The following is a 12589-nucleotide window of genomic DNA, read 5'->3' on the forward strand; positions in this document are numbered from 1 at the left end:
TGAATGAAAATGCATCGTACATACTGCAAAGTCAAGCACGTATAAACTGCATCTAAACTGTTATGCATCATAAACTATTTTTATGCTTATTTCCAATATGTGTAAATTTGTGTATATAGATAGACTTCCCGGTTAAAGAAATGAAGAATCCCTGCTTTCTGTTCATATTCAAATCCCTCATAAAAGCAAATATCTATGTGTGCAAATTCTAATGCCTTTGCCCTCATCACAGTTGAGCTCACAACCCCACCCCCTGAGTGTAGGGTGGATGAGGAGTGTAGTGATGCTCTCGCCTGCGTGGCACAGCAGTGCAAGAACCCCTGTGCCATCTACGATAACTGTGCCCCCAATGCTGAATGTCACGTGACCCGGCATCGCCCTGTGTGCTCTTGCCCAGACGGCTTTGTCGGGAACCCCAACATTCAGTGTCTTGTCGGTAAGATGTTGTTTAAAAGTAGATATAACTGTCTTCTTTCTATTTGGTAGTATATGACTTTTGTTTGTTTTGACTTCTTCCTTTGCAAGTGGTGTAGTGCCTCCTCCTGTTCTCTTCAGTTATTTGATTTTCATTTTCATGCTTTCCTTTCCTTTATTTATTTTTTTCTTTTCATTTTTTTCTGTTTTGTAATGTTCTGAGCTTTTCGTATGCATGTTGATTTTCATTTATATTTATCATAAGTAGACAGATAGTGGTATCCTGCAATAATTCATCAGTGTGTAAAACATTTTCATAATTATATGTAGATACCACCAGTTCATGATTAACCTTAATTCAGTATTTTAATGTTTTCTGTAAATATCTGAATTTAACGGACCTTCACCAGTTTAACGATTCCTGTAGTAATCCACGGCCATAGTCTATTTCAGGCTTTTTGGTAAACACAGGCCTTAATATCTCGATGAAAAAAGAAGAAAAAAAAAACAATCAGTAGCAACTAACCCGTAAATAACCCATCCAGCGACCTTAACAAGAGCTGCCCCCTTGCCTTGCAAACGAAAAGAATATATATATATATAATTCATTTGTTAATTTTCTCTTATTTTCTTCCCTCGCGTCAACCGAAAACGCAGCCGGGTGCCGTGCCAACTCGGACTGCCCAGTGCAACAGGCATGCATCAACCAGGAGTGTGAGGACCCTTGTGACTTCGAGGATTGCGGCATCAACGCTGAATGCCGTGTCGTCAACCGCCGTGCGCAGTGCTATTGTCCGGAGAGCTTCCTGGTGAGGCTGGAATACCACATGCAGTGTTCTATGGGATATATATGTTTTTGGACGAATTTGCGCCTTATTTCTATCGTTGTCTCTGAATTTAGAACTAATGCTAAGGTTTACTGGTGCACATAAAAAGAACCAGCATAATCCTGTGCCCTGTTTTCTCTTGAAGAGCGAGGCTCACTAAACTTGAGTAGAATATAACGAGCCAGTGCATTACAGGGCGACCCGTACGTGCGGTGTGAACGTCCTGACTGCGTAGTCGACGAGGAGTGCCCATCGTGGCTCGCCTGCATCGACCAGGAGTGCGAAGACCCGTGCAACTGCGGCCCCAACGCTGAGTGCCGCGTTGTTAACCATCGCCCCCAGTGCTTGTGTCTACCAGGCTACGAGGGCAACGCCGTCGTCGAGTGCACGCTGAGTGAGTATCTTGGCGACGTTCTTCGGTTGCCGTAGGTGCCGTCTCCGTTGCGTTTTACGCTTCGCTAGATGTGATCTCTTTTCGTGCCTGTTGATACCGTTTTCTATGTATTGTTTATTTTGTCTGGTTCCGGAAAGTAGCTGCCGACCCTCTGGCATCCTCATTCACCCTTCACAACTGCCTCCTCACCCGCAGGACCCGTCGGCGAACCGTCCTTCAAGGAGTGCCAGACCGACGGCGACTGCCCGAGCAAGCTGGCGTGCTTCGACGGCCGCTGCGACGACCCTTGCCTCGTGGTCAAGCCCTGCGGGGTCAACGCCAAGTGCGAGGTCATCGACACCCTGCCCTACAGAACCATGACGTGCGAGTGCCTCCCGGGCTTCATCGGAAACGCCTACGTCGAGTGCTCGCCACGTAAGGAAAACCCGGCTGGAGTGGGTCGGCCGTTTTGCTGCCACACTAACATGGATTCGTTGTCGCTAATCAGTAGTATTATAATTATCTTGATTTGATTTACGTGTTTATTAATTCGTTTACTTTTGTACTTAGCAGGGAACTTTACTAACCCAGTCTCACAATCAGAATTGAATTGGGCGAATGCTTTCTAACCCTGAATGTCAATGTCTGTTAGTTAAATAAGAAAAATCATTTAATGATTAACTGTTATTTTTATATAGTTGCCAGTAGATGACATACTATTCAGGGTTGGAATAACTGACAGAAACATGAGAGATATTACATGTTTCTTTGATACTACACTTTATATTTATCACGTTTTACTAACCACCTTAATTCCATATCGTTTCAGAAAAAAATCGTCAGTGTATTGAACTCCTTTTTTTTATCCTTTTTAGGATTATAATATTTTTTATTATATTCATTACTCGAAAAATAACCAGCAGAACCGAACACACATCATCCGAATTCAATAGGGTTATTTGAACTAATACCAGACGATTTTCCAAAATACCATTTTTTTTCAAATCTCACAAAATATTCAGGATTTCATTTTAAGGACAAAAAAAAAAAAAGATAATGATAATGGCTTATATCTTTATAATCAAATCACTCTTAGCAAATATATGTGAACACTATAATGATGGTGATTATTGTGATGCTAAAAAACGACCGAATTCCCACACCAGGCCCGACAGAACCCCCAGGCTGTGCTGCCGATGACGAGTGTGGCTCGACCGAGATTTGCCGCAACCGACAGTGCCTCGACCCCTGTGCCATCCTCAACCCGTGCGCGCCCAATGCCGAGTGCCAGGTTGGTGCCATTGGCTTTTTTATTCATGTGTTTCTTGCTATCAATCTCTTTTTATGTATTTATTATTACCATGATGGTTTATTAATTTGATATTTAGTTGTTTGTTTATCAGCTATTATTTTCCTTTTTCTTTTTTTTCGCGTATATTGTGTATAAGAATGGGATAAGAAATACTTAACATTCGTACAAGTTTTGGAGGCTTTTCTTTTGTTCTTTCCTTTTTTGGTGTTGCTATCTTTATTTCTCTCTCTGTTATCTTTCTTTCTCCTCCTCTGAAAGATAGTTACACCCTCTTTCTCTCTCTCTTCTTACTCTTCGTCTTCCTCTCCCTCGGCTTCTCTCTCTCTCTCTCTCTCTCTCTCTCTCTCTCTCTCTCTCTCTCTCTCTCTCTCTCTCTCTCTCTCTCTCTCTCTCTCTCTCTCTCTCTCTCTCTCTCTCTCTCTCTCTCTCTCTCTCTCTCTCTCTCCCGTACACTTTCTCTCCCCTTCTCCCATCTCTCCTTCTCCCTTCCCCACTCCCCCTCTCCCCTTCTCCCCCTCTCCCCTTCTCCCCCTCTCCCCTTCTCCCCTCCCCACTCTCCCTCTCCCCTTCGCTTCCCTCTCTTTCCCTCCCCCTCTGCCCTCGTTACACCCCCCCCCTCTCCTCCCCCAGGTCCTCGACCGTCGGCCCCAGTGTTCGTGCCCGCCCGGATACACAGGCAACCCGAACGTGAACTGCTACCTGAGTGAGTACCCGATGCCAGTGCACTGTCCGCCTGCTGACTGAATGTTTGTCTGCCTGTCCGTCTAGAGCTGACAGAAGACGTTTATTTAATACTTATTAATAGTCTAACCCAAAGGATTGTTTAGTCACAGTGATGGATCAGTTTTTAGTCGTACTAACAAAGTAAAAATGTGAGTCTAGTAATGTTGTAATTCCAAATCTAACGGCCAAGCATATGTTTATGTTGTCGAGCTATGTACAAATAACTTGTGTGTGTATATAAAATTCACAAAGCCGCAGCACTGTGCATGATGACGTCACAAGCTCACCCACTCGCCACAGCTTGATGTTTGTTGCTTGTTCGTTGTTAGTTATGTGTTCTCGCTTTATAACATCTCACAAACGCTAGCTTAGATTTGTTTTCGTATGAACTTAGCTTTTTATTATCTTAGTGTGATATGTGTTTGTCGAAGTTGTTGCTGTAGGTTCACGTTTATTTGTTTTTTTTTGTTTTTTTTACTTGCGCAGTTTCAGCGAAAATTAGTTTTTTATGTCATGTGGAGAAATTATTTTTTACGCGTTATTCGGTGTCATGAAAGCACGATGAACCTCCTGCCACAACTTCTTAGAATTGCTTGTTGTGTTGTCAAAAGTCGCGAAGGTGACGCATGGCGACGCTGTTTTGTTCCCAGCCTCATCGATGCCTAATTCTCGTCTTAAAACACTAAAATGGATATGCATCTTTTTTTTTCTTTCTTTTTTGTACTTTTTGTTACTTTTTCATTCGAATACGTTGAGGCTGAGAACCCCAAAGCAGCATCGCCACGCCATTGACGCCCCTGTCAACCTAACACCCTAACACCACCCCCCTGAACCCCCCTTAGCTGCCCCCCGCCCGGCCCGTAAGTGCGAGATAGACATCGACTGTTTTAAAATTGACAAGTGTTTGGATTCTCGCTGTCAAAACCCGTGCTTCGCCGCCAACCCTTGCCCTCAGAGCTCCGTGTGCAAACCCTACAGGCACCAGCCCTACTGCATATGTCCTGAGGGCACGACCGGCGACCCAAACGTTGATTGTCGTCCAGGTAGGAACTCTGCCCTTCCCCCCCCACCCCTCCCCTGCCTATTCCCTGTCACCTCCCCTGCCTCCCCCTGGCCCTCCCCCCATCAACTATCTCGTGATGCCGAGAAAAGGTATGGGCGGCAGAGAATAATTCCAGGGTGCAAAATTAGAGATGAGATTATGATATTGCGCCATACCATTTCCCAGCAATAAAGTAACAAAAAAGAATGAGAAATATATAAAAAAAATAGATAAAATTAAAGGATGATGAATCACAGAGCACACAGCTGATGGCATGTATTCAGATTCGCTTGTGTTGCACGTCGCTTGTGTACAATCAAAACAAATTTTTCTGAAAGACCTCCCACCCCACCCCCACCCTATCTAACCAACCAACCCCCCTTCAAGGTAAGTTCTAAACCCAGTTCTCGTTCGATGCAACTTGTTACTCACGCAAAGACATGTTGGTGCATGAAAGCTGAATGTTTACCTCCACCAAGAATAACACAAACCAAACATTTATTTTCATTATTCGATCGTTGTCGTCTCCTGAACCAAATGGACAGAATTATGAAAGCTTGTTCTATGATTTGCATGATTTAAAACTCGTTTTTGCGTTGTGGATGTTGCAGTTCCGCCGCTGGAGCCCGCCTGCCGCGCCGACCCCGACTGCCCGACGGACGAGGCGTGCATCAACCAGATCTGCGTGGACCCGTGCCTGATGGAGGACCCGTGCGGCCGCAACGCCCTCTGCAGGACCCAGCAGCACCGCCCAACCTGCTCGTGCCCCGAGGGATGGGCGGGCAACCCCCAGATCGAGTGCTTCCAGCGTGAGTACCTGAGAGGGGGGCGTCGATACCTGCATGTCGATGGAGGGGAAGGATGCATGACTTTGACGGGGACGAAGGGAGGGGGGAGGGGGGAGGGTCTGGGGATACCGGGCGCGTGAAGGGTTTTGGTGAGATATCGTTGCAGGTGTTGTCGAGGCCCCGAGACGAGCGGCGTTCGGGGAACCCACAGCAATAACCAGTAACCTCCTCGCCGCCGCCGCCATGGGCCCCCCGTGGCTACTAACCTGCTTGTCAGCGCTTAACCCGCTTCTGGATATACTGCCTAACCCGCTGCCTCTAGCTAGACTAACCTGGACAAGGTAAGGGCGCCGTAATAACGTCTCCGAATTCTCTCAGCCGATTGCCTGGTGGACGAGGACTGTCCCACGGACAAGGCGTGTGTCAGCCAGAACTGTGTAGACCCGTGCTCGTACAGCGGCCCCGCCTGCGGTCTCAACGCCGAGTGCAGAGCCGTGCTGCACCGTGCCCAGTGCTATTGCCCGCCGGGTATGCAGGGCAACCCCAGTGTGGCTTGCGTGGCGGTGGGATGCACCTCCAGCGAGGACTGCGCCGACGATAAGGCCTGCGACCGCCTCAACCGAGTCTGTATCCCCGTGTGCGAAGCCTCCACGTGCGCCGTGCAGGCCGAGTGCCGCGCCGCCAACCACGCAGCCATGTGCATATGCCCACCGCCATTCACGGGCAACCCATACCTCCAGTGCTTCCAAGGTAAGCCTCCCAATGACCGAAATCTGTCAAAGCTGCATCAGCACCCGCATATAAATGAACGACGCACATATTCCAATAACAGAGAATATTTGGCAAAGGCCTAACCCCCCCCCCCCCCCGCCCCCGCAGTGCAAGAGCCGCCCATAACGGAGACCCCGGTGGAGCCCGAGTGCCGCAGAGACTCCGACTGCCCCTCGCAGCACGCCTGCATCAACGCCATATGCCAGAATCCCTGCGCGCTCGGAAACCCCTGCCTGCCGTCCCAGGAGTGCCGCGTGGTCGACGGAGTGCCGCTCAGAACCATGGTTTGCGAGTGTCCGCCCAACCAGATCTTGGTCAAGGATGGCGTCTGCATCAGACCAGGTAGGGAATGAGAGCCAAAGATACTTGAACACAATGTCGATGAATATTGAATTTCAATTAACCCAATTATTATTTTTTAATCACACGTCCTAAGATGCAACATTCTTAATGGCTGTTTCAAACCGCAAAATACGAAACCCCTTTCTATATTTTCTGAGAACCAAGCCCCTTCTCCCTGCCCAGGCGCGGTCGAACCGCAGTGCCGCGTTGACCAAGACTGCGCCGACCACGAAGACTGTCGGGAAGGCACCTGCGTGAACGTGTGCCGCCCCGACCCGTGTGGCCTGAACGCCATCTGCATGGGAGAGAACCATCAGTCGCGCTGCCAGTGTGCCCCGAGCTACATTGGCGACCCCTTCGTGCAGTGCAGGAGGAGTGAGTTTGGCTGGCGCTTTTGGCATTTATTTACAGCGTTATTATTGTTATTATTATAATTATCGTTATATATTCATTAGCTTCTGTATCTATACTAACGGACTCTTCCTACCCTCACCCACTCTCTTCCACCATCACTCTTTCCCTTACCCTGCCTACCCTCACTCTCCCTCGCCCCCCCTCTCTCTCCTCACCCCCCTCTCTTCCCCCTTTCGCCCCCCCCCCCCCCACCAGAACCCGCCGTATCCGAGACCCCCGACCCCGAGTGCACGACCGACGACCAGTGCAGCGACTCGGAATCCTGCGTCAACCAGTACTGCGTGAACCCGTGCATCCTGGACGACCCCTGCGCACCCAACGCCTTCTGCTACGTGCGCGAACACCGCCCCGTCTGCAGGTGTCCGGAGGGCTTCGTCGGCGATCCAAAGATTGAGTGTCGACCTTGTAAGTGTTCGTTCTCGAGCGCCCTTCTCGTCGGCACGTTCTCTCTCTCTCTCTCGCTCTCGCTCGCTCTCCCGGCCGTTCCCGTTGAGGCACGAGAGCGGGGGAGCCTCCGGTGTTGGGGATCTTGGGTACTGTGTGTTCGTCGTGTACCCTGGCCTGGGGTGTCATGTGCTTCAAAGAAGAAAAGGAAAACGATTTGCATTGTCGTGTCTCCGTACTTGGTCTTGTTTATTCAAATATCTAATCGTTTATTCACCTATTTCTCTCTCTCTCTATCTATCTATCAATCTATCTACCCATCTATCTATCTCTATCTGTCAATCAATCAATCTAGTCATTTCTCACAATGCGATAAGAATATAGATCCGTCAGTCATTATCGGTTCATGACACCACATACAGTACCTCGGATTCCGCGCCGGAGGGCAAGAGAGCGCCCTTGCTGCCGGAGTGACACCTCGCCAGGCAGGAGGGCGAGTGTCAAGGGAACCCTCAAAGCCTCTGACGACTGCGCGACGTGACGATGTGTCATTTCGATGTCACGGTGTCACAGTCAGTGCCGTCTTTCTGTCGTGGTTTTTGAGGGCCCGCTTTTCACTGGAGCGTGTGTGTTTTGTCATTAATGTTTACTAAGCTAACATCTGGCCAGTCCGTACTACTGTTTAAAATATATTTTGATGTATCATCTTATGTGCTCATCACTGTGTTCATCATATGTGTTCATCTGTGTTCATCTGTGCAGCAACGAGTTCATAATATTGTCAGCTTGTGTTCGCTTTTGCTGATAATAACAGTCTGACTGACAAAAGACCGACTATACACGCGCGCGCGCGCGCGCGCGTGCGTGCGTGCGTGCGTGTGTGTGTGTGTGTGTGTGTGTGTGTGTGTGTGTGTGTGTGTGTGTGTGTGTGTGTGTGTGTGTGTGTGTGTGTGTATGCGTGTGCGCGCGTGTGTGTGTGTGCATGCGCGTGTGTATCTGTGTGTCTGTGTGTGAGCGCGTGCGTGCATGTATCTGTGTGTGTGTGTGTGTGTATGTGCGTGTATCTGTGTCTGTCTGTTTGTCTGTGTCTCCATGCGTGTGATTGTTCCTTTTTGTGTGTGTGTCTGCATGTGCCTGTATGGGACTGAAAGGCAAAACCAACCTGTAAATATATCTGACCGACGCACGACCGAGTCACCCCGACCGCATGCCATTCGTAGACCCCATGATTCCATGATTCCGAGCTCTCTTCTAGACCAGTAGCCTCATGATCACCGGGCGCCATGAGGTGCCGGTGAGCGCATGGCATGACCCATGTCCCTTGGCACTCTTTCGTGAGATTATATATCTTCCATTTCAGATTTCTTTTAGATTAATGTATTCATTATTTCTTGATTTGTCTCGTATGGATTATAGCATACTTGGATATGTTACCTTCGATGTCTAGTCTTTATTTTGTTTTAATATCTTAATATTATTCTAGTCAAGTAGCTTTACTAATTAACAAAATGCCTGATGATTTAACTAGTCACCCTAACTAGCCAGTAACTAGCCAACTCTCTCCGAACCTTGTACTGAACCCTAGTTCGAGTGTTACTAACCAAGCGGGTATGTTTAGCGACAGTGCCAATTCCGGGCGGGGCCACAAACTGGACCACAGGGGGCACAGGCAAGGCTTGCCGCGCCCACCGGGACTGCGGGCCCGACCAGTGGTGCGAGGGCGGTCAGTGCCTCCGCCCATGCCCCTCCGCGTGCCCTCCCACTGCACTGTGCCGCGTGCATGACCAGCGCCCCGTGTGCTCCTGCCCCCCCAGCTCCACCGGCAACCCCCAGGACCAGTGCCACCCATGTAAGGCCCGGCACGCAGCTGTCGGAAGTCTCCCGAGTTTCCCCTTTGTTGGATGTCGTCTTTTTAGACATGTGTCTTGAATTGAATCTCTAATCTTATCTCTAATTTGATCTCTAATTTAATATTGGTTTGCTAATTAATATGATTAAACTATTTTTGACTCAAGCATTTGCGTCTGCCAATATTGCATCTTGTAGCCTGAGATTAACATCTACTTAGCTGTTAGTTGGGTGATTGCATATATCGTAAGAGATCCTGTGGCCTTCCTCTCAACCTGTCCCCTCTACTACAGTCGGCTGTGTGACAGACGATGACTGCCCTTTCACTGAAAAATGCTTCCGTGGTCAGTGCCGCAACCCATGCAACGCTGGCCGCCCATGCGCACCCACGGCCACTTGCACACCATCCAACCACCACGCACTGTGCACGTGTCCACCTGGTTACACGGGAAGTCCAACTGACTCCTGTGTACCAGTGGGTTGTACCTCCTCTAACGAATGCCCAAGTGACCAGGCCTGCTACAGGGGATCCTGTGTGAACCCCTGTGTCCTGGATTCCCCCTGTGGGCCTGGCACCTCCTGCCTTACCACTGGTCACACAGCCACGTGCGCCTGTCGCCCTGGGCTTTTTGGAGACCCACATATTTCATGCACAGCCCCAGGAACCACGTCCCCGCAGTGCAAGACGGACTTTGACTGCGTAGGAACAAAGGGTTGTATTGATGGAACATGCAAAGACCTGTGTACCTATCTGCGTCCTTGTGGCGAGAACGCTCTCTGCCGCACTATAGACATGGCCAATTTGCGAACAGTTTCTTGTGAGTGCCCACCAGGTCATACTGGAAGTGCCTATGAAAAGTGCCAAAAAGTAGATGAAGAACAGCCCAAGTGCCAATTAGATGCCGAGTGTCCCTTGTTCGAAGGCTGCATCGATGCCCAGTGCAAGGACCCATGCGAAGAAAACCCGTGCGCCCTGAATGCAGAGTGCCGTGCGGTCAACCACCGTGCCATCTGCTACTGTCCCCCTGGCTACACTGGGGACGGACACACATCCTGCTCTCGCCTTGAGTGTAGCCGCGACACAGACTGCCTCGAGGACAGTGTTTGCTTCAACAACAGGTGTACGTTGTCTTGCACTCTCTCAAGGCCTTGTGGCACAAATGCAAAGTGCCACGCCTCCTTACACAGATCAGAATGCCAGTGTCTCCCAGGCTACAAAGGAGACCCTTACACACTGTGCTCAAGTGTTCAGTGCACCTCCGATGACTCATGTCCCTCCACACACACTTGTTATGGCAAGACCTGTGTAGACCCATGTCAGCAAGACCAGCCATGCCATCCGTCACAGGAATGTAAGGTCGTCAACCACAAGCCCGTCTGCAGCTGCCCTGCTGGCTTCACACAACAGACAGACAAGTGTATCCCTATAGGTCTTGGATGCTCTGTTGATAATGACTGCAACTCCGGTGAGGGTTGCGTGGATGGAAAATGTACAGACCTTTGTCGAGATAATCCCTGCGGGCTAAAGGCAACCTGCACTGTACAAAACGGCCGTCCTCTGGCCAGTGTCTTGTGCCAGTGCGGGCCAGGCCTGACTGGAGACCCATTCAGAGAGTGTGTCACCGTGCCAGCCCCAAAACCAGGCTGCACTACAGAGTACGACTGTCCATGGGATGAGACCTGCGAAGACGGCCGCTGTGTAGACCCATGCCAGACCACTCGCTGTGCTCCAGGGGCCATCTGCCGCGCCCTTGGACACCGTGGCGTCTGCTCCTGTGCTGCTGGCTCCAAGGGAGACCCCAACGTCCTCTGCACGACAAGTAAGTTTAAGTGTACTATTTAGTCTGAGTGAAATATGGTTTAACATTTATAGTATTGGATTTTGAGCGTTAAACTGGCTTAGTCAACACCTGTATTTATAATGGATCATCTCTCCCACAGTTGGCTGTACACAACGGTCAGATTGCCCAGTAGAAGAAGCATGTGTCAACGGACGATGTGTGGACCCATGCAAGGAGAGGAACCCCTGTGGCCCCAGTGCCAAATGCCAGACCACCAAGCAAGGCCCAGTATGCACGTGTCCTGAAGGCTTTGAGGGCGATGCCTATATCAGGTGCCAACCTTCAGGCTGCCAAGACAACTCCCAGTGCCCTGACAGCCAGGAGTGCCGTGAGGGAGAGTGCATGGACCCGTGTGACCTCCAGCAGTGTGTAGCCAATTCTGAATGTTTTGTGCAGAATCGCCGAGCAACATGCAAGTGCCTCGAAGGGTACAGTGGAGACCCTGACCGATTCTGCTCGCCACCGCCCTCTGCAGAATGCCGCAGTGACAAGGACTGCCCTGCTTTGCAAGGTTGCATTGATGGGAAGTGCCAAGACCTCTGCGAGGTGATTCACCCTTGTGGCACCAGTGCCGTGTGTAAGGTCATTGACAACAGACCATTCAAAGCAATGTCCTGCTCTTGTCCCGACGGCTACGAGGGCGACCCCTACTACGCTTGCACTGCAGGTGAGTTGCGCTCGGCACTTGAAAAAACTATTTCTTGTGAGCTCTGTAATTTGTCGAAATACAGTGCAACAATTTTCACCAATCATATAGTTGATTAACGTGTTATTCGTATTTTTTACAGTTACTGAAGAAGACTGCAGCTCTGATCTGGAGTGCCCCCTGCGCTTCTCTTGCGAGGCAGGGAAGTGCCGAAATCCCTGCCCCGCCGGATGTGGCACCAATGCCACGTGCTCCGTCCTCAACCACCGCCCTGTGTGCCACTGTCAGCCAGGCTATGCAGGCATTCCGGAGGAAGGATGTTATAAGAGTAAGTATCAAAGAGCAAATTATTGTTTAACCACGCACACGCACACACGGATATGGTATGTGATTCTATATACGCATATATGGATGTGTGTGTGTGTCTATATATATATATATATATATATATATATATATATATATATATATATATATATATATATATATATATATATATATATATATATATATATATATATATATATATATATATATATATATATATATATATATATATATATATATATATTCTATATATATCATATATATTCTATACATGTATATATATTACATATTAGAATATATATATATATATATATATATATATATATATATATATATATATATATATATGTATGTATATATATATATATATATATATATATATATATATATATATATATATATATATATATTATATGTGCATACATTTATGTGTGTAGATGCACATATGACTATATATGTTGTTAATTAACAGAAATATGTAAAAGAATGTTTTAACAAAATGCCTCTTCTCTTGCAGTTGATTGTGAAACTGACGAT

At 48.4% G+C, this 12589-nt stretch overlaps 1 protein-coding gene across 19 annotated transcripts in view; it reads left to right on the top strand.

Moving 5' to 3' along the window:
- Positions 1-12589, top strand: part of dpy (fibrillin-like protein dumpy) — a 255844-nt gene that overhangs the window by 227858 nt on the left and 15397 nt on the right. For 17 of the 19 annotated variants that reach the window (XM_070131759.1, XM_070131779.1, XM_070131774.1 and 14 more), the window contains 16 exons: positions 233-436; positions 1072-1223; positions 1437-1635; positions 1831-2049; positions 2781-2905; positions 3557-3629; positions 5303-5500; positions 5858-6229; positions 6359-6592; positions 6776-6967; positions 7202-7411; positions 9009-9239; positions 9532-11058; positions 11180-11746; positions 11868-12053; positions 12570-12589. The exon at positions 12570-12589 is cut by the window's right edge and continues 625 nt beyond it. In XM_070131759.1, the coding sequence (XP_069987860.1) occupies positions 233-436; positions 1072-1223; positions 1437-1635; positions 1831-2049; positions 2781-2905; positions 3557-3629; positions 5303-5500; positions 5858-6229; positions 6359-6592; positions 6776-6967; positions 7202-7411; positions 9009-9239; positions 9532-11058; positions 11180-11746; positions 11868-12053; positions 12570-12589 (4709 nt within the window). The remainder of the gene's footprint in view (positions 1-232; positions 437-1071; positions 1224-1436; positions 1636-1830; positions 2050-2780; positions 2906-3556; positions 3630-5302; positions 5501-5857; positions 6230-6358; positions 6593-6775; positions 6968-7201; positions 7412-9008; positions 9240-9531; positions 11059-11179; positions 11747-11867; positions 12054-12569) is intronic. The other 2 variants (XM_070131777.1, XM_070131778.1) reach the window with 1 other exon arrangement.

The sequence above is a fragment of the Penaeus vannamei genome, chromosome 17, assembly GCF_042767895.1.
Source record: "Penaeus vannamei isolate JL-2024 chromosome 17, ASM4276789v1, whole genome shotgun sequence".
Taxonomy (NCBI): Eukaryota; Metazoa; Arthropoda; class Malacostraca; order Decapoda; family Penaeidae; genus Penaeus; species Penaeus vannamei.